The sequence below is a fragment of the Alligator mississippiensis genome, chromosome 7, assembly GCF_030867095.1.
Source record: "Alligator mississippiensis isolate rAllMis1 chromosome 7, rAllMis1, whole genome shotgun sequence".
In the NCBI taxonomy this organism is placed as follows: domain Eukaryota; kingdom Metazoa; phylum Chordata; order Crocodylia; family Alligatoridae; genus Alligator; species Alligator mississippiensis.
In genome coordinates, this window is record NC_081830.1 from 6376323 (window position 1) to 6398501 (window position 22179).

Consider the following 22179-nt stretch of genomic DNA (forward strand, 5'->3'; position numbering starts at 1 on the left):
GATATTTCAAGGAAAAAAACCTGCACAAACACATAGGATCCACTCACAGATGGACCAGATGCTTTCTTCTTCCTCCTGCTTCCTCCCCAAAGCTCACAGCCCCCAACTGATGAACCAAAATGACCCAGGTCCCCCAGATAAGGACACAGTCATCTAAGGTCGGATTGAGCAAAACCTTGATAATTTCGTCCAGAATATTTTCACCAAGAGGATAAACCTGATGGAGAAGGCTCAGGCTACCTGTTGAGAGGACTGAGACACCCAGATCTTTACTCTGGTCTCCCCCTATCTCCGTCACCCTCTGATGTCAGTAAGCAAGACCAGGTGTTCTGGGATTGGTGCTGGGACAGGGTGGGGACCCCTCGCCCAAAAGTAACTGGGCCTCTGAGCTGTACCTAGCCCCACCCGGCCCCCATCTGGAAGACTGGATTGTACGGTGGCAACAGCGCACCTACACTTGCAGTATTTCCCACTCACATCTCTTAGGGACTGCCATCACCTAGACTCCCTCCCCTCCCCAACCCAGACTGCACCCCTCTGCCAGGCCCTGAGCTCTGAATTGCTCACTGTGCAGGGACTACATCTCATGTTAATGCTGCCTCAGCCAAGCCCATAGCCCATGTACAAACCTGAGCACTCCCTCTTCTCTCTCAGCCTCCCCCACCCATCTGTGCCTTGCCTGGAGACCAGAGATCCACTGTCTGCCTCGGGGCTCTCTCCATCTCTGCACACATGGCACCAATCAATGCTGTGGACAGTGGCTGGGGGCTGACATTCAAACCCCCTCCCATCCCATAACGGGAACCTTGGCATTGGAGAGCATATCTGAACCCAGGGAGACCCTGGGCCTGTTGCCTTGCCAGGCAATGGACCCAGGTGCGCACGTGGAGGGGGCTCCAGCGAAGGGTTACCATATGTCTGGGTTTTTGCAGATATGTCCTCTTTTCAGGTCCCCTGTGCTGCGTCTGGGTGGGTTTTTAAAATACAGGTAAATGTCTGTGTTTTTTGTTGTTCCTCTGCTCTCCAAGACGGGCTGTTTGAGGCAAGGTGATTGCCAGTTGCGGGTCACATGCTCCCCGTCCCAGCTCCAGCAAGGTAAAGAAAGCGAGAGAGAGACCGGGCACATGTGCAATGCGGGAGCTGCTTGGGCAGCAGGGCTGGTGGGGTGGGCAGAGGTCTGCGGGTCGGGAGTGAGGAGCACCAGCAGGGTTGGGGGAGCAGAGGCTGTGGGTCTAGTGTGGGATACTGGCAGTACTGGAGGGGCAGGGGCTGCAGGTCAGGAGTGAGGGGCACCAGCACGGGGTGGGGGGCAGGGGACTGCTGTTTGGGAGTGAGGGGCTGGGGTCAGTGGGTCCAGAGTGAGGGGCAGCAGCAGGGCTTGAGAGGTGGTGGATGGTCAGTGAGCTAATGGGCAGGGGCAGGGCACCAGCTTGTCACTGCCCCCCACCCCCACCCCCTTGGAAAATCTCACCCTCTGCTGTGCCTTCTAGATGCTACACAAGAACCACCTGCTACCACTTCCCCTTAAACACTCCCATCCCCAAATTTCCTCTCCCTTCCATCTCATCCGAGGAAACCAGCACCCACCAACTGCCCACAGGGGTGAAGAGCAGGCTGTGCACAACCAGGGCCATGAAGCCTTGTCTGGGAGTGGCTGCAAGGCACCAGGTAGCAGGGCCTGACTGCCCCTGTTCACACCCCAGCACAATCTCTTCCCACCATGAGGAGAAAGCAGCTGTGCTGCTTATAGGGTGAGCAAGATGCAAATCAGGGGCAGGCCGTCCCATATAAAGCTGTGTGTCTGTCTTACCGGGATGCACCCACAGAGACAGCCTGAAGCCTGTGGGGTCTGTGCAGTGACTGGCCATCACCTCCAGAGCCAACAAAGATGGGACCTGGGCTCCACCTCCTTGTCCTGGCAGCAGTGCTGGAAGGTATTTGGCACACTTGGAGGCCAGGACATGGAGGGGACAACTGCATCGATACCATCCTGATACTAGTTACTCTTGCTTCATAACTTGGTTTTCAGGTGCCTGGTCCCAGGTGCAGCTGGTGGAGTCTGGAGGAGATGTGAGGAAGCCTGGAGACTCTCTGCGCCTCTCCTGCAAAGCCTCCGGGTTCGACTTCAGTGGATATCGCATGAACTGGGTCCGACAGGCTCCTGGGAAGGGGCTGGAGTGGGTTGCTTATATTAGCACATCCTCCTCTCCCATATACTACGCTGACAGTGTTAAGGGGCGATTCACCATCTCCAGAGATGACTCCAGCAGCCTCCTGCACCTGCAGATGAACAGCCTGAGAGCAGAGGACACGGCCCGGTATTACTGTGCTAGAGACACAGTGAAGCAAATCCTATTAGAGCTAATGCAAAAAACCCTGAGCACAAACTCCACTTGTGCCCTGTGCCACAGGAGGCTGCAGGGACCAGAGCAGCACAAGGCCAGGCCCAGTGCTGGAGGGAGCCCACCTGTTGGTGTCAAGAGTTAACACTTTGTTTGACTGCACCAGTCACACATTCCTCTGCATGGGGTTACTGGTTGCACTGGTCACCAGACTCAGCACTGGAGCCAGTCCTGACAGGAGGGCAAGGGCAGGGGCTGCTCTCCCAGCTCTCTCTAGTGAGAAGCCTGGGGACTCTCAGCCTCTCCCCTCCGTCAGGCAGCTGGCGCATCTGCAGCTGCTGTAAAGCCCTCTGGAAAATAAGTTTTGCAGAGTCAAGACCAAGTAACAGTTCACAGTGCCCCACTCACCCTGGGCTACGCAGCACCTCCAGAGATGGACCTGGTCCTGCCTCTGGGGTGAGGAGGTGGAAGAGGGGACACCTCCCTATTACTGCTGTAACAGAGTTATTCAATGGGGGGCTGCCCTGGAAATTTTTGGCAAACGTATTTGTATCCTGTCCACCAGAGAACACCACCAAGGCCCTGACTGACCCTGTGATTTTGCAGATGCACTGCAGACATCCCTCCCTGGGATTACCCAGCTCATAACCCATTACAATGGGGTTTTACTGGAGTCTGGAACCAAAACCCCCAGCTCAACCTTGGACCGGGCACCTGAGAATAGAGAGAGACATGGGAATGCAACTAGACAGACATCTGCGCTGACTGGAGGCCTGACAGAGCTATCTCCAAGATAGTTTCTTTGCCTCTGTTTTCTTGAACAGGGACCGGGGTATCCCACCTACCAGACATAGGGACTATTTAAAATATCAGCTTTCTTGTCTGGTGTAGCCACAAGGTTACCGTTTGTGTCTCGTCTTCATGCTGTGGTCCCTGTGCCCGAGTGCTGGCCTCGATGGTGAGGGGCCTGCTGGCCTGGGTCCCTACCTCCATCCACTGGGAGGGAATCTAGTCCTGATTGTACAAGAAGTAACTGGTCAGAGGTGGATCATGGACTGAATTCAACCCCAACAGCTCCTTTGAAGGAAGAGCTCCCCTACCTGTACCCACCGCTGCTCCCAGCACCTCCATCCTGCCCCGGCGCTAGAACACTACACACCATAACCCCACTTCCCACCCCACGACCTGTTCGGTTCCCCACATGCCCCTGTGGGACCAGACTCTTGTCCCCTCCCTAACCCTGCACTTACCCTGCAGGGCCATCCCCTCCTGATGCATGGGGTGCACTTGCAAAGAAGACAAAAAAAAGAAAAAGTGAAGTGGTAGGTCGAGGGGAACGCCAACCCAGGAACGAGGTTAGGTCAGCGTGGCACCAACCCCCAAGTCAAGTACCAAACAAAACTTGTCCTGGTTAACAGAGGGACCCCCCCCCCCCCACACACATGCTCACCAACAACTTCGCCTGCCTCTGCTGGGCACTGCGGAGACAAAAAGCATTTCACATCTCAGCGAGAGCTGGAGCAGTCTCAGAAATCAGCCCCGTCCCTTGCAGATCGGAGTGGTCTGCTCCTCATCCCAGACACACGGAGAGAGAAGGACCCAGGACACTCTGCCCTGCTGGGATCAGGGCCCCAAAAACCCCTCCAACAGCCTCCTGGTGCTCAACATAATCTGTAGGCAAGGCCGTCCCACATGTGGCCCCCGCTGCCTGTGCACAGGGTCCTGGGGCTCGGAGAGCATGAGGGCTCTGCCCAGGACACAGCTGCTTGGTACGTGTGGGCACAGACACCTTCATGGCGCGTCCTGACCAGGAGGCAGAAGTGTTGGTTGATCGTCACCGAGCGCTCATCCAGCACTGATCCTGGGGCTAACAAACTGACATTAGGGAAAGCACCAGACCTTTCCCTATCCTGCTCTTTTTAGACCTTGGCAAGTTCGGGTCTGCATGGTCTTTTAGTAGGACTCCTGATGCCCAACGCCAGCCAGACAGAGGGCACTCAAGGAAGACTAGCAAGTACAGCAGAAAACTAGCTGAGCTGAGCAGGGAACTTGTCAGTAAACTACATCACAAAAAGGAAGCTTTTGAGAAGTGGAAACTTGGACAAACACCTAGGGGGGAGTACAAGAGTATTGTTGTGGCATGCAGGGATGAAATCAGGAAGGCCAAAGCACAACTAGGTTTGCAGCTAGCAAGGGAAGTGAAGGTGAACAAAAAGATTTTCTACAAGTATGTTAGTAGCAGGAGGAGAATCAGAGAAAGTGTGAGTCCCTTACTGAAAGGGGGAGGCAACCTTGTGACAGAGGGTGCAGAAAAGGCTGAAGTGCCCAATGCCTTTTTTGCCTCTGTCTTCACAGGCAAGGTCAGCTCCCAGACTATTGCATGAGGCAGAACAGTTTGGGGAGGAGGTGAGCAGCCATAAGTGCTGAAAGAACAGGTTAGGGACTACCTATAAAAGCTGGATATGCACAAGTCCATGGGGCCGGATGGGATGCACCCAGGTGTGCTGTGGGAGATGGCTGTTGTGATTGCAGAGCCTTTGGCCATCATGTTTAAAAACTCATGGCAATCAGGAGAGGTCCCATAAAATTGGAGAAGGGCAAACATCGTGCCCATATTTAAGAAAGCGAAGAAAGTGGATCCAGGGAACTACAGACCAGTCAGTCTGCCTGGAAAAAAAATCATGGAGGAGATCCTCAAGGAATTAATTTCTAACCACGTGGAGGAGAACATGATTAGGACCAGTCAGCATGGACCCACCAGGGGCAAGTCCTGCCTGACCAACCTGATTGCCTTCTACGATGAAATGACTGGCTTTGTGGATGTGAGGTGATGGGTGGATGTGATGTACCTAGATTTTAGCAAGGCTTTTGATATGCTCTCCCACAAGAGTTTCCCAGGAAAGATAAGGTAGTATGGGATGAAGAAAGGACAGTAAGGCAGACAGAAAACTTGCTGGAGGAATGGGCTCAGCGAGTAATAATCAAAGTCTTGAGGTTTAGTCGGCAGCTGGTATAAAGTGGAGTGCCCCAGGGGTTGGTCCTGGGGCTGGTTGTGTTCACTGTCTTCATCAATGATCTGGAAGATGGCATAGAGGGCACGCTCAGCAAGTTAGCAGAGGACACCAAGCTGGGGGGAGCAGTGGACATGCTAGAAGTTAGGGAAAGGATTCAGAATGAACTGGACAAATTGGAGGATTGGGCCACAATGAATCTCATGAAGTTCAACAAGGACAAATGGAAAGTCCTGCATTCAGGACAGAAAGGTGACAAGTACTAGTACAGGCTGGGGGCTGACTGCCTGGGCAGCACCTCTGCTGAAAAGCACAGTATGATTACAGTGGAAATTAAGCTGAATATGAGCCACAAGAGTGTCCTTGTTGCCAAGAAGGCTAACGGCATACTGGGCTGCACTGCTAAGTGTGCTGCCAGTAGGTCAAGGGAAGTGATTCTTCCCTCTATTCAGCACTGGTGAGGCCACATCTGGAGTACTGTGTTCAGTTTTTGCACCCACCACCCCAAGGGGATTTGAAAGAGGATGGAGCTGGAGTGTTCTCAGTAGTGGCAGATGACAGTATAAAGAGCAATGGTGTCAAATAGCAGCAAAGGAATCTTAGGTTAGCTATTAGGAAGAATTTTCTCACGAGGAGGGTAGTAAAACACTGAACTAGGTTACCCAGAAAGGATGTGGACTCTCCATCTTTGGAGGTTCTCAAGACCCGGCTAGACAAAGCTTTGGCTGGGATCATCTAGTTGGGGATGGTCCTGCTTCGAGTCAGGGACTGGTCTAGATGACCTCCAGAGGTCCTTTCCAACCCTAATTTTCTATGCTACAATGCTAAAGAGTCCAGCCCTGGTGGGGTGAAGCCTGGACAGACCCTCAGCCTGACCTGCACCGTGTCTGGATTCTCTCTTCCCAGCTGAGATGTGCACTGGGCTCACCAGGCATCAGGGGAAGCGCTGTGGTGGGACTAAGTTATCTGCATTGGTAGAGGCACCATCTCTAACAGTGCTCTCCAAAGCCACCTCAATATCAGCAGACACACATCCAGCAGTCAAGTGCACCTGCACCTGTCCAGGGTCCAGCCTGGAGACAGAGCCCAGTATTACTGTGCCAGAAATGCACACAGTAAACAAAAACCCAAGGGAGCCTGCACAGAAACCAGCCCTGCAGGACCCACCTGCCTGTGTGAGAGTGAGAGGCAGCAGCACCATGCTCAGCCTGCTGGGTCAGACACATCAGGGCTATTAGATCACTGGACCCAGTCAGGTGTCGCCTCGCTGGAGCATTGATCAACGTGTGCTGTTCACACAAAGGCTTTGTTAAAGCATTGGAAAGAGTATGTCTCACTAGCAAACCTGACCGATGCATGAACTCCTCACATAACCAAAACTTGGCATGCGGGCCAGATGGGCAGAGACGGGAGGCAGAAATGATGGTACAAGGCAGGGTAGTCCAGAACCAGGCTGAAGTTGGAACAGGAACTTGTAGGTCAGAATATGGAAGAAGACCCTGGTACAGACCCTGGACTGTTTGAGACGTTCAAGATACAGATGGAGTGTAACACATGACTTGTTTAAATCCTGGTATAAAAGGAGAATTGGAAATCAGGGAAACTTTGCAGTAACCTGGAGGAGCCTGCATGGTGTTGTGTTGACTACCTTGTCACAAGTACAAATGATTTAGCTTCTGGTTTGATGTACTTGTTAGGCCAAAATGTGTTAGGGCTGTGGTTGCAGACAATAAAACTGGCCAGATATTTGCCACCAAAATGAGCCTCTGGTCCTTCTTTAAGACAAGATTGGTGTTGATATCTCTTGGCTGCGGCTTGTCACACTGCTGTTCCTGAGACTTCAACACTGACAACACCCAACGAGGACAACAGCAACGATGACAAGATAACCCCAGATGACAGCCAGCCAGCAGAAAGCAGTAGTCACTGGTAGCACTGAGCACCTGGGGCAGAGGAAAAATGTGGGTTCATGCCTCTGAGCTGGGCAGGGACATGCCACCCCACAGTGGTGCCCAGCGGGAGTTTGCTGGGTTTCTCCAGTGCAGCAGGAGAGACCAGCTCCGGGCATGAATGTGCTCCCTGCATCCCCCTGGGAAACAGGCCCCACCCAGCCCCAACAGGAATGGGACAGGAGGGGAGAAAGGAGACGATGAAAGCAACAGATCTGCGTGTTTCAGCCCATGAGTCTGCTTTATAGTGGGTCTGGTTCCCCACCAGTCTGGAAAGGTTTGCCCCAGCCCTCTTTCTATCCCAGACAGCAGATAAGTTCCCATCCACATGCAGGGACGCAGGTCAGCACACGGTATCACACACAGGAAGGATCCCCAGCACCTGATGGATTGTGGGTGCCTGAAACCCTTCCTCAGCCTGAGCAATCCCCACCTCCTGCTGAGCTCCCTGCCCTGCTTCACACAGACTCTGACCAGTGCTGGCAGGAGTCAAATGCTCTCAGTTCTTATCCCCAAAAGGGAAAGCACATACAAATCCATGCCCAGGGGCTCCACAATGGTGTGGCTTAGAGTAACAGGTCCCATCAGAAAAGGGCAAGGGAATAAGGCCCCAGAGCCTGCTGAGAGAGGTACCCAGACACAAGGGATGGGAGGGTCCAGCCACTGTCTGTGCCCGGCACAACTGATCCCCCTCCCTGGGGAAATCAGCAGGGTGGTATAAGGCAGGGGACATGCAAATCACAGGCAGGGGCCCAGTATAAATCACTCTGTCCTGCTGCCCAGGCAGCACCTGCACAGACAACCCATAGCCCTCGGGTCCACGCAGTGACCACCAAGACACAAGAGCTTCCCCCAGCACCAGGGAAGATGGGACTTGGGCTCCACCTGCTTGTCCTGGCCACAGCTCTGCAAGGTATTTCATCTTCCCACAGGTAGGGGAGGGGAGCGTTGCACTGATGCTGCCCTGATACTAGTTACTCTTGGATCCTACCTTGCTTTTCAGGTGCCTGGTCCCAGGTGCAGCTGGTAGAGTCTGGAGGAGACGTGAGGAAACCTGGAGACTCTCTGCGTCTCTCCTGCAAAGCCTCTGGGTTCACCTTCAGTAGCAACTACATGCACTGGGCCCGCCAGGCTCCTGGGAAGGGGCTGGACTGGGTGGGTGGAATTAACAGTGATGGATCCACCCAGTGGTACTCCCCGGCTGTTCAGGGGCGATTCACCATCTCCAGAGACAACTCCCAGAACATGCTGTACCTGCAGATGAGCAGCCTCAAACCTGAGGACAAAGCCCTGTATTACTGTACCGGAGACACACAGTGACTCAAACCCTATTCAAAGCAATACAAAATCCCAGCTCAGATCCTCCCTTCTAAAATGCCAGGAGGGGGCAGCCACGCTGCACAGCACAGCCCTGCACAGAGGCAGGAGGGGACACAGGGGACAGGGGAGAACAGACCCCAGCCTCGAGACTCTTTTCCACTCCAGGAGCCCTGACAAAAGCCACCCCCAGGCCCAACCCTGCAGACATGGCTCCAGGCCACAGGAAAGCCCAGGCAGGTCCTTCTCAGTGCATGTCCCAGGAGGACAGCAGGTCCAGTGGCAGCAGCAGCCTGGGCAGAGTGGGGTGTACCCAGCTCAGGACGTGGTGGGTGGAAGAGGCTGGAGCTGAACAAGCTTTGGCACTGTCACCCACTGCTGCCTGGGGCTCTGCTTCACACCGCCGTTCACCGTCAGTGCTGGCCACCCACCAAAAACACACACACCTGCTTCCCCATTTTGCTGCTTACACAACTGGAATCGTCACAGTGCAGGGCGCTTTTCGAAGCACCTAGCACTGTAGCACTTGCATGTGTCAAAATGCCCAAAAAGTGTTAAGGGCTGTGAGAGTTCACAGAAATTACATCCCCTGAAAGACCTGCCCAGGTTATCATAGCAAGGGAGCATCTCCAAGGGGAGCAGGCCAGGAGATGGCGCACATCTGATCTCCTACAAATAAAACACTCTGGAGATATTCAGAGGCCTGGAAGAGGCTTTGGGCCACAATTTCTGAAGGAATCAGAACCACTTGGGCAAACATCGTAATCACTTCCAAGTGGAGGCTGGGACCATTTGTAAAGGAGGTTTTTCAGCTACTGGGCACACACACAAAGCCCAGTCCCAACCCAGATGGGACCCTTAAAACTCCCAGGGTCTACAGACAGGGTGGGATCTCCAGCCTGGGGATACCAAGGCCTGCGAGGATCTGGGGCTTCACTCCTCAAGGAGGATGACTGACACCAGAGATGCTCTGCAATCCTTGGCTCTGGGCCCTGCAGCTGTGCTTCCCCTGAAGCCCCTATGCAGCATTCAGTGAAGCCACCTGTAGCTTCCAAGATGTTGGCACCTGTGAGTACTTAGTCTATAAGGCACAGCTCGACCCCTGCCTTCTTCAAACCTGTCCCCAGCCTAGGGCTAAAGCCACAGTCTTGGCCGCTGAACAAACCCCAGAGGGCTGCTAGTGTAGGGGAGACAAGGTGACATGCACACACACACTTCTGCTCTGTACATGCTGTGGCAGAAATGCCACACTCAGTGCCCCTCTCCAGAGACCTGTCTCAGCCAGCCTGGGAGGCTGGTGTTGAATCCCTCAGGGCAGGGATCTCCCACCTGGTCTACATGACAAAAGCCTGGTGCCTGGGAGGCGATGCTCTGGTCACCTGGGCAGGGGGGGAAAGACCCGGCCCTGCGCGGGCCCAGGTAGCCAGGGATGCTGGGGAGATTGGTCGGCTTGTGGCCAGTATTGGCAGCTTCGATTGGACCGGGCTGCTGAGGTCAGAGGTTATTTAAGGGCTTGGGCCAAGAAGAAGGGGGTCAGCCATTAGCCATGCGGTCATCCAGGTGAATCTGAACCTGGCTCTCTCCTCATCACCGCATGCTCCAAGAGTGCCCTGCCTCCAGAGGATACAACAACCACCTCTGGATGATGCGTGTGAGTAAGCTACTAAAGATCCGATTAGATATTTAGCTTCAGTAACTCAGACGCGTGTTTAAACGGCTACCTCAGCCACCCTGGTTTGCTCTATGGGATTCCTTTGATATTCCTGTAAGATTTCTATGATATTGCTCTACCTTTTACCCTGTTTCCACCCTACCCCCTGTAATCAGTAAAGTTCTCCTTTGTGACCGGTGTGGGAGACTTATTGAGGGGTGGGTCTAAATTATGCCAAGGAGGCCCCTTAGGTCTGTGGACTAAGGGAGGCTTCCTAATAAGCCCCTGACTTGGGAAGTGCCCCAAGTGCTTGTATTGGGTCTAGGACCCATTGGACGATCAGGCCTGCGTTCTCCAAGGCGCGCAGAGCCAGAAGTGAGTCCAGAGCCTTGGATGGTGGCAGCGGGACCCCAGGCTAGCGGGTGTGCTCCAGGGAAGGGGTCGGCCGGACGGGAGGCACCCCAGGGAGGCACTCGGAGCCTGGAAGGTGGTTGGACGCAGTGAGGTGGGCGGCTCAACCCAGGAGCGCCCCCTACTGGCCTGCCACACATGCCATATCTGGGGCCATGGAAACACAGGGCAGAGCAAGGGGTACAGAAAAACTGGAAGCAGAGTCTGAACAGACATGCAACAAGCATCTCAGGCTCCTGCCCTGCACTTTGTCCCTGCTCTGCATTAACTAAGGGAAGAAGCTGAGGCCAGTCCAAGCCCCAACCCACACAGGCCTGCCTGCCCCTCCAGCACTGCACAGCTCCAACTCCAGGGGAAGAGCCCAAGCTCAGGCCCCATCACCCCAACCATCCTGGGACAGGCCTGGTGGGAGGGAGAGCCCCTGGAGCCAGCACCCAGGAGCCTGCAGACAAGTCTCCCTTGAGATGAAGCCAGGGAGCTCTCAAAGGAGCTCCCATTGCCCTAGAGAGAGGACAAACCATGCATGAACCAAGGAGAGTCATATACAGCAGTGCTTCTCAAAGTGCAGGTCCGCGAGCCACCAGGCGATGGTCCACAGCAATTTGCCAGGAAAGAAAGAAATATATTTTCAGAAGCATAACATTGATATATCCTAGCGCCACAGTTCATACGTTCCCACACTCCAGGTGACGTCACGTTGTGCAAGTTGAGGAAATAGAAAGAAACAGCTGGTCCTGCATTTGTGTAGCGCTGTTACACACATTGCTGCCACCAGCTGAACGGGGCTTCGGTCCCTGGCCCACTGGGAAAAAAATTGCCGGTCCGCCACATCAGATAGTTTGAGAAGCACTGATGTAGAGGGAAACCCCAGTCCCCAGGGAAGGCTTCAGCTCTGAGGCGGCAACCTGAAGCCCAGAGCAGGTTTCGGATACACCTCTCCCCTCTCCTTCTCTCAGCTGCAGGGCAGGAGCCTGCCAGGGATATCCAACAGCCTCCCTCCAGCCTGCTGAAGCAGCTGGGAATTATGGGGTTGAGTGCAGATGGGGAGGTGACTAGAGCCCTTGTTACATCTTTCTGGGATGCTGCTGCCTGGTCTGCCCTTTCCCGACAGCAGGCAGGACTTTAAACGGCAGGTTTCTCTCTATAAGAAGCTATTTCAAACCATCTCCCCAGTGCCCAGTCCCTCCCTCTTCACCCTGCCCAGCCTGATCTCTCTAGGACCAGGAGATCTCTGGCTGCTCTGGGTGCTGGCTTTCCTGCTGGGCAGGGGCCTGCTGGGGGAGCACTGAGACACTTGCACTCCTCCAATTCTGCCCATTTCTAAATGAGCCCTAGGTTGACATTTATTCCCCAGTACAGTGTGTGGACTGGGTCCAATCTGAGCTCTTTTTCCTGGGTGACATAACCTACGTCAAGTCATAACAGGACATTTGAAGAGAGGAATTACCGATACAACCTGGTATAATGATAATGATACAAGTGAAGAGTCAAATGTCCCTGTCCCTGACTGCAACACTAAGGAAGGGAAGGACTTTGAATGATGGAAGGAGCAACGAATAAGCAAGGACACTAAGACGTGATTACAGGCAGTCAGATTGCCCCCCAAAAGGGGAGCTGTGTGAGGGCCAAAGGGCACCCAGAGGACGCGGCACTTCTACATCAGTTCTCAGGTATCTACACCCTCCCGTGCCCACAGATCTCATTCATCTGCCCTCCCAGGAGCTGGGATTACTGATTTCATTCACTCATGAGAACTGAGCTGATCTCACCTCAGAGCTTGAGGAAACCCATCCAGGAGAGCTCAGCACTAGACCTTTGCAGTTGCTGGATGCCCAGAAACCTCCCAGCAGGGCTCAGCACATGCGGTGATTGGGGCAGGTCCCGTCAGTCCAAGACAGTCTGCACCACTCAGAAGCATCCCCGGACCTGAGCTCTGTGCTGTGCCAGGTCAGTGCAACCCCAGGACAGCTCCCCCAAACCCATCAAAGGGACCTTGTCATGAGCAGAGCTCTGGGCATTTCCTCCCTGCTGCAGGATCCATCTGGATCCCTGGGGGAAGTTGCATGAATAGCACGACTCCTCCCTGCCAGCACCGCTCACCCACCTCTTTACCCATCCTGAGACACCCCATGCAAATCCTGCTCAGGGGTCCCTCATTAAATACCAGCCTTGCTGCTGCCTCTCTACAACCCCAGTGAGAGACTTGTCATGCCCCTCGCTTAGGGACACTGAGGCAAAGAACTCGTTGAGGAGTTCAGCCTTGTCCCCCCTGTCCATCACCAATTGTTTCTGCCCACTTAGCAGGGGTCCTATTCCTCCCTGGGCCTTCCTTTTACTCCCTATATATCTAAAAAACAATTTCTTTTGTCCTTTACTTGGGATGCCATCATCAGCTCCATTGCAGCCCTGGGAGATCACTAGGTCCCGTGTTTACCCTTTCAAGCCTGCTGCACTCCCAGCTGTCTAGTCCCATTCAGACCATGGAAGGGGTGATACCATCCTATCGATAAGGCAGTGCAAGTTATCCCCTTGTCCTCTCAAGGCTGTATCCCCCACTCTGAAGACTATATGTATTTCTATATATTTTATGCCACTCATCTGCACCAGCCACATGAAAGGGAAGCCACAGCTGTGGGCCTGAGGCAGCACCAGGCTCCTTATATATAGTCCCCAAGCAGCGCCTACACAGCCCAATTACTGATCACACTCAGCCTATTTCCAAGGCAAATCCCCCCACCCACCCCTCACTGGGCAGAAACACACTCCAGGAGAATCACATCTTCCTCCAGTATTGCCTGGCCCCTCCCCAGCTGCTGCCTTCCCTTCATCCTCCCTCCACACCTGCCACTACTGGCAGACGCACTGGGCAAAGCCCCAGCTCCACAGCTCCTCCTTGACCCCTTCCTTGCCACAAGGAACCTACTGCCCTGCCACAGATACCCTGGTGAAGCCCCTACAGCCCGTCCCCATGACCGTCCTTCCCACGCTCCAGGGGGAAAATGAGACAGCTTCAGCCAAGGCCCTTCAGGGAGAGCTGGGACATGACCCTGCCTCCAGGCACCCATATTTCGCAGAGATGCTGGGCTGAGCACAGCTGACCCAAGCAGGGTGCAGAGGCCCGGGAGAAATCAGCCCACGTGGGGTCCTAGACCTGAAGAAGCTTCTGCCGTCATTGGCATCGAAGGCTGTGGTAGGGAAGGGGGGCGGGTAGCGAGTGCGTGGATGTGGAGCTGCTGCTCTGCACCACCGCTGCTCTGCCCAGCTCCTCAGGGCCCCGCAAAGCACGGGGCAGTCACCCTGAATTGCATCCCCCCCAGGGACAGCCCGGGGGCTAAGCTGATCACAGACATGTGACACGTGGGCAAATCTAATTCAGGGAAGGAAGGAGGCCCTGGCATTGTCTGCTCAGGCCCAGGTAGGTCAGGAAGGACCAGCACTGCCTGTGGGGCTGAACACGCACAGCATCACAGCAAAGAGAGTCGCATTCTTCAGAGGAAGGAGCTAGTCTCAGCCAAGCATCCTGATAGGGAAGCCTCTGTCTCTCTCCCTGCCCGGCTGCACTTTCAGAGACAATTCACTGCCTCTGGGGCTGGGCAGGGACCAGCTGAGATCATCGAGGAATTTCTCACCCCTCTGCACAGCTTATAATATTGCCTGAAAAAAAACCCATCAGAATCTGCGGAGCCTGCACATCTGTCCCAGAGTGTCGCACACCTCAGCCAGGGCACCGCATGCCCCACAGAAAATAGTCTGTTTTCACATGCACGTCACAGAAAATAATTATTGCCATTGACGCCCAAACAACCACAGAAGAACATCTTGCGCTGTTACCAGATTTAATATTACACGTCGGGTAGTGGACTGAATTCAGAAATGCTTGAACAAGAATAGCCCGTTCTCTGAAGAGAGCATTTATTGAGCATGGACATTAGCAATTTCAAGCACAATTAAAAAGGTTTGCCTACACTTAAGACACAGCCCAGCAAGACACAGTGACAACACACAAACCTTAGCCTGACTTAAAATGTAACATAGTGAACCAAAAAGATACTAGAAAACCTTGCCCAGGTCTTACATAATCCTGCAGGCAGAGCGTCTCCTTGCAGTCAGGGATTCACAAACTCCTTCTGGGGGATCCACAGGCCTTCTTAGGAATCGATGAGGAGATCCCACAGGCCTCATCTCTGCCTGGGTTTGTATGGGTGAGTCTGTGGCTGCTTCTCCCCCTTGGGCACCTTGACCACAGCATGTTTTTTCCAGTCCCTCACATGTCGCACATCCCTCATGACTTTCATGCATTCACTCTGTCTCCTCTCCAGCCCCTTACAGGTTCTGCTTGGAAATGGAAATGCCGTTCCCTCCCTTCCTTGGTCACATCAGCCCAAGCCATCTGGACCAGCCCCTGCTCCCTTAGCCCTCTTTCTGATGCACACTTGTGATGATTGTGCCAGCTTTTTGCCAACAATTTCCCCTCCTCCCTTGCACGCCTATCTTCCTAGGGACTCGTTAGAGACCTCTGGGGCCCAGCATGACACTGGATCCATATAACTCTTAGACACGCACCTCCTGGCCCATACGTACACACCTCGGCCAGGGACAGGTTCCAGGCTCAAGAACCGGGAACCTATGTGCCCAATGCTTGCTAAGTGCCTCGCCTACCTTTTCACCACAGCCAGGATTGTGAAGCCTTCTCCAATACATTGGACACGAGTCCAAGACCAAGGGCAGGGGCACATGCCTGTGGGCACATCTGCGCTTGTGCGCTGGGATTCTCAGGATCCTGAACTCAAATCACCTTGTGGTCACTGGTGCCCAGGTTGCCATCCTCATTACATTCCCCACCAATTCTTCCCTGATGGTGAGCAGCAGGTCAAGAAGAGCATGCATGTCTCCTAGTCAGTGGCTCCAGCACTTGCGCCAGAAAGTTGTGCCCAATACTCTCCAAAATCTTCCTGGGTTGCCTGCGCACTGCTGTATTACCCTCCCAGCACATGTCAGGGTGATTGAAGTCCCCCATGAGAACCAGGGCCTGTGATCGGGAAACTTCCACTCGGTGTTTGAAGAAAGCTTCATCCACCACTTTCCCTCATGTGATGGTCTACAGCTGACCCCTACCATGGCATCCCTCTTGTTGCTCTCCCCTCTAAGCTTAACCAAGAGACTTTCAACCATTTCATACTGGAGCTCTGAACAATCATCTGGCTCTTTTACATTAAAAGACTTGGGTATATCCAGAGTGTCATAAACTTAACGTTTATAAAAGAGCTGCCATTTTTACCCCAGCATCGTGGCCTTTTAAATGAATAAAGATATCCTCAGAGTACCAGGGATTAGTTAGTCCACATGAAGTAGCATGGAGACATTCCTCACTGTCGCATCTCTCATGAGAACATCTCAGGGAAGGGGCCATTCCTTGGAGGGAAGGGAAAGCCCACAGCTTTGAAAGGATTCACCTGGAAAAAAACAAAAAACCCCAGCACATCTGCCCTTTAGGCACATTCCTCTATGCCATTACCTGCCTTTTCATGCTCCTAAACCCCTTGGCTTCTAAAGCTCCTATTAGTGAATAGACAGAGTAACAGCGTGTTCAGTGAGATCTGCAATGCACCTTTACAAAACGAGCACATGTCAATGCTATGACTCTATTTCCCGCTTAAAACCACGGAGTTTTTTTAACCCTAAGCCTGCACAGCTCAAACCTGATCTCACACACTCTGGGGCAGAACAAGCCCCTGACCCCGCTGTGGACTTACCAGCTTTCCCTAACTCTGTCCTTTCCTTTATTTCCAGGGGTCCAGGCTGAGGTGCAGCGGGTGGACTCTCCTGTAAATGGTCTGGAGCCAACTACAGCAGTAATGAAACAGTCTGGGTGCAGCAGCCTCCTGGGAAAGGCCTGGAGCGAGCTGCCAACATTACTGATCCCAGTGGGATTAGCAATTATTACTCGGATACAGTGAAGGGGCGATTCAATATCTCCAGGGGCACAGTGATGGAGGGCAGGGCCCTACTCATACAAAAAACCCACCAGGGCACCGGAGGCCCTGCCTGTGCTCTCCAAGTGGGAAGCCAAGAGCCATGGAGGATAAATGATGCCTTGGATCATAATTTTTTTTATTATTATTATTATTTTATTCCAAGCCAAATAAATTCCAAACCCGTGAATCAGTCAAGAACCATAAGTGACCCTACTACCAGCCCCACCTGAGGCTTCAGATGTTTCCAAGTCTTTGGGAGGTATCCTCCTTTTTTTTTTTTATTGGCAAAAATACTACGTGCAGGCCCAAACCCTGCACACAAAATCCATGGGTACTGAACTGACAGCCCCAGCCCCTGACACCAGCCCATTCACACGCACCAAGGAAGATGCCAGCTCCAGCAAGGAGAACAAAGGCTACTTCTGATCCCTTCTCTCTGCTCCTACATCACAGCTGCCCCCACTCCCATCACAGACTGTTTCCTCTGCATCTGGAGTTGATGCAACAAAGTGTTCGGCTGCCCCAAAGGGACATCACCATGTACCGAGCGCTCAGAGCCTGGCACCTCCTGTACACACCCTAGAGAAGCCACATGCAAATCCCTGCCCAGCGTCATGTCCTTAAGTACCAAGCCCCAATGCCAGGAGCTCAGTCCCTGCCCACACACTGCTTTCCCCTCTCCTTACTGCTGAGGGTTTCTTAACTTAAGAAAATCAGCATGAAGGCTCCCCTGCTTGTCCTTGCCTTGCTTTCCTGTCTTCCCTGTGAGTGTCTCTAGGAAAAGGGGCAACACTAGCAATAGGTGGAGAGAGTGGTTCAGGGGCTAATTCTCTCTCATATGTATTTCTTTTACCCAGGTGTCCTCTCCTCAGTGACACTGGTCCAGTCTGGCCCAGGGGTGGTGAAGCCTGGAGAAACCCTGTCCCTGACCTGTGCTGTGTCTGGTTACTCCATCACCAGCAGCAGCTGGCACTGGATCCGGCAGCCCCCAGGAGAGGGGCTCCAGTGGATGGGGTACATCAGCAGTGGAGGGAGCACAGGCTATGCCACAGCCTTGCAGAGTCGCCTGAGCTTCTCCAGAGACACCTCCAAAAATGAGCTTTACTTGCAGCTCAGCTCCCTGACAGCTGCAGACACCGCCACATATTACTGTGCCAGGGACACAGTGACACAGAGCAGGGCAAGGCCAGTACAAAAAGGGGGCAGTGGGTTCTGTGCACCAAAAGGAGCTAGTTTAGCAGGGACATTCAATTCTCCTGTGCATGTGTGTATGCACGTGCACACACACACACACATGCAAATACATACACACACACCCCACTTCCAAGGGCTCCCCTGTGTCTGTGCCCATGATTTCTATTTGAACTCCAAAGGACATCAGTTCAAACACATTCATCTTTCCCTGCAGTCACACACGCCTGTGCACAGGCAGAGGGGCTGGGATAGAGAGGTAACCTCTCCCCCAGGTCCAGCTCTGCTGCCCCACAGGGAGTTGTCAAACCTGCCCAGGGGACGTGGGGATGACCTGCCCCATTGGCCCCCTGGGTGTCTGGTAGAGCAGGGCAGCCCCTGCAGGAGGATTTCTACCCTCCACCCCAACCTTTTCCTTCCATGGGGTGTCCCATCCCAATGCTGAGCCCCACCACCCCTGGTTCCTCTAGGTTCAGCCCCAGCCCTGCAGCTTCCCCAGCTGCCCTGTGCACCATCTGTGTGTGGACGGGCATAGTGAGGTGGGAGGCTCAATGAAGAAGGTCCCCTTACTGGCCCATCACAGTTTGATCCCCAACCCCCTTGAGTTGCTCTGCAAATCTCCCCCTTCTGCATACTGGCATTTGCAGAGCAACTCAAGGGGGTTGGGGATCAAACCACCTGGCAATTCCCTCCACCTTAGCTGCTCCACAGCAGGTTGGCAAGTGAAAGTTGCTAGGTGTTAGAACCAGACCTTTACATGTTCAGTGCCCACTGGGGGATTCGGAGACCAAGGTTGGTTATTTATCTGCTTCATTAGAAGCCAGGACAGGCTCTTTCAGGGGCCAGAAATGAACTCTCATAGTCAGGAAAATGCCCAGGGACTAAAAGGAAGTGGTGGGAACAAGGAGGATTTCTCTAGCAAGCAGTGACTGTCCCCCAGGAGAGGTACAGCCATGATCCCACACGCAGGACCAGGGCGGGATCCAGGATTTTGCAAAAGTGGGTGAAGGTGCAGCCACCCCATTGCAGAGGAAGTTGCAACCCCACTCCCAGTTTCCTCTCCCCCCCGGTCCTGCAAGGTTGGAATGAACCACAAGGGCCACTTGGCCGTGCTGGAGGTGGAGATATATATAGATAGATACACAGTTATACAGATAACTACATATCGATATAGATATAGATATATAATCTCCTTCTCCAACACAGTCAAGTGGCCCTTGTGGCTCACTTCGCAGCTCAAAGCACACTAGAAATCCATTACTCAGTTCGTATCATGTGACCATGCACCTATCTCTACATCCATACCCCCACCCACTGTCCTCGTCAGAAGGGCTAATCCTGTAAAAGTCTATGACAGACCCTTATCCACCAGATCTATATTTCTATATATAGAGAGAAATAAATATTTTTGGAAGGAAAAAAAAAAAAATAGGTGGATCAGCCATGCTCCCTCTCCACCCCGTGGAGGTACAGGCTGGGGCAAGACCCTTTCTCTTACATGCCAGGATTGGAGCCAGGCTGCCCACTGCCCTGTGCTATGTAGTTGGATGGGGTCCACATCCCCTGCCCTGGGCACAGAATCAGGTCCACTGCACTGGCCATCCAGCCTAGATGTCAAAAATGCTTAGCACCACTGGCACAGATGGCCATAAAGAATGAACTACAAAATATTAACCGTGAATGTGAGGACAGGAACAATTTGTATGCTGCATTTTCCCCTATTTCCATCATTTCCCCAGGTTATGCCAACTGTTTATTAGCTTTCAACCCAGTTTCCCAGATGCTAAGTGAATGCACGGCATTTAACTCTCACACCCCAGGATTCTCTTTTCCCGCAAAAATAGCTGTATCCAACTTAGATTTTGACACTTCAGGACTATGACTCCCTCAGCTCTTATGGAACGAGCTGTCACGGCTACCCAGAGCGCGCACAGGCAGGGCTAGATCTCCTGCTGCACACATGGATCCACAGGCAGGGCTAGATCTGCTGCAGGGCAGGGGTCTCAGGAGGAGCTCATGCAAAGCCATTGTATCAGACACCCAGGGGAATCCCCAGCATTGGGGACTCAGGACCAAAAACCTCAGGCCTCCAGAGCTGGCCCTGGTTTCTCACCGAATTCCCAAGTGTCCAGAGCAATCACCTATGGGCACCTGCACCCCAACTCCAGCCCAGGGCACTGGCAGCTGAGCACCCAAAACAATTCCCTGGACTTGATGTGACCTCATCAGCGCAGAGCACCAGCACCTCCGGTCCCTCAGGCAGAGGCAGACATCTCATCACCACTGAGAAGAGGAGGCCAAGAGGGACTAAGGCTGAGATTTATAGAGCCCTGAGACATTCAGGCTCCAAACTTCCCTGGTAATAGAGACCTGGATCCTGGGAGGAAGTCATTCCTTGCCCCCAGGGGTGGAACCGAGCCCCTGCCTGAACCACAGCCTGGCCCTGGCCACGGAGCCCAGGACCGGCCTTTCTCCTCTTGTGGTGCTGACCCCACTGTCTCCCCTGTGCCAGAGACTGAGCCCCATGCAGAGAGCAGGACCCCGTGCTGAGCACTCCCAGCCTGGGGCTGCTTATACCCTCCTGGGAGCAGCATGCAAATTCCTGCCCAGGGCTACTGGTTAAATAGAGATCCTGTATCCAGGAGCCTCAGTCTGTACCCAGCCCCTTGCTGCCTGCTGAGTCTCCCGTGATATAGGGCAGCAGCAATGAACTCCTTATTCCTATTCCTGCTGCTTCTCTCTACTCCCCCATGTAGGTTATGAGGAAGGTTCAGGGGAATCCAGGGCTCTGGGGTTTCTCCTTGAACCTTATTTTTTTACCTACTTTCTTTATCCTTTTAGGTGTGCTCTCTGCTGTGCAGCTGGTTGAGTCTGGCCCAGGGGTGGTGAAGCCCGCAGAGACCCTCACCCTGACCTGCACTGTCACAGGTTTCTCCATCACCAGCAGTGGTTACGAGTGGCACTGGATCCGGCAGCCTCCTGGGAAAGGGCTGGAGTGGATGGGGTACATTACCAGCAGTGGTGGCACAAGCTACAACCCATCCCTCCAGAGCCGTATCACCATTTCCAGGGACACTTCCAAGAACCAGTTCTCCCTACAGCTGCGCTCTCTGACAGCGGCAGACACAGCCACGTATTACTGTGCCAGAGACACAGTGACACAGAGCAGAGCAGGGGCTGCACAAAAACGGGAAGCCTGTTCTTTCTAATGCAGCCGAATTGCAACTCAGGCAGGGAAGTTTCCACCTAGAAACCCCACACACATGGGAGGAATCTCAGACAGGATCAGCCTTGGCCACCCAAGGACTTGCTATATCTGGATCTGTAACACTGCAGAGAGCAAAGGCCTGGGAGCTTCACCGGGCATGTGTCAGACAGTCGGTATAAAACAGTACATACCTCACAGAAGCCCCATCATCGGGTGTTTGGGATCCTCATCCCTGTGAACGGCCATGGCAGTGGGGCTCCTCACTCCCTTGGGCCCTTGTGCAATGTCCAGCCCAGCCTGCCCAAAGGGGGACCAGCACGATAGTCCAAGTCCTGAATTTCCAAGAAACATTTCTGCTGGCATTATATTCAGCTAAGTGTAGCCCAGGTGTACACAGGTTTGGACTCCCCTCTCCAATTGAGGGAATTATTGGCAGGGCAGTGTGCTGTGGAGGGACATAGCAGCCCAGCGGCTGCCTTTGCCCCCTATAGTGTCAGGCCCAGTCAATCAATTACTGAACTATATGCAAATTTATTATTGCAATAAAACCATTAAAGGGTAAGGACATAAATTATACATATATGTACAAATTTACAAAAAAATATATCCTATACCATTTATATACACCCAATTATTATTAAAAAATACAAATGAACAACAGAACAACCCAGAACAAAGGCTATTGATGGGGCAACCTTATAACTCTATTAATATACAAACTATTACTTCAACTTATTCACATAAACTTTACGGTATAGTCTACAAATATCAGAAGCAATCCTTAGACTACCCAGGTGCCCTCCAAGGCAGGGGCCCCATTCCCAAAGGACCACTACAGGAAAGGAGGTGGGGGGAAAGAAAAGGAGAGGCAGACCCCAAAAAGTCCTAGGACCCCTCTGTCACCCAGGAGTAGCCCACGTGGAGTCCCTTCACAGCCCTGGGGGTCTCTGTCCTGAGGAGACCCTCTCTCCAGGGTCACTTACCACTCCACAGGCCCAGAGGGTTGCCTCCCATTCTGCAGGTCGAGCTCTGTTCCCTGCCAGGCTTTCCTGCCACCCGACTCTGCTGCCACCGGCCTGGCTTAGGGCCACGTACACCACTCTGTGTAGTGGGCGCTTCACCTT

General features: G+C 53.4%; 1 gene segment (V, D, J or C); it reads left to right on the forward strand.

Annotated features, from left to right (window-relative positions):
- Window positions 1-20553: 20553 nt before the first annotated feature.
- LOC132251344 (immunoglobulin heavy variable 4-61-like) lies at window positions 20554-21008 on the forward strand (the record flags this gene model as incomplete). The annotated part of the segment is given in 2 exon segments: window positions 20554-20599; window positions 20689-21008. Coding segments are annotated over 2 exon segments (366 nt in total), but the record flags the coding sequence as incomplete, so codon positions are not given.
- Between the last annotated feature and the right edge of the window lie 1171 nt (window positions 21009-22179).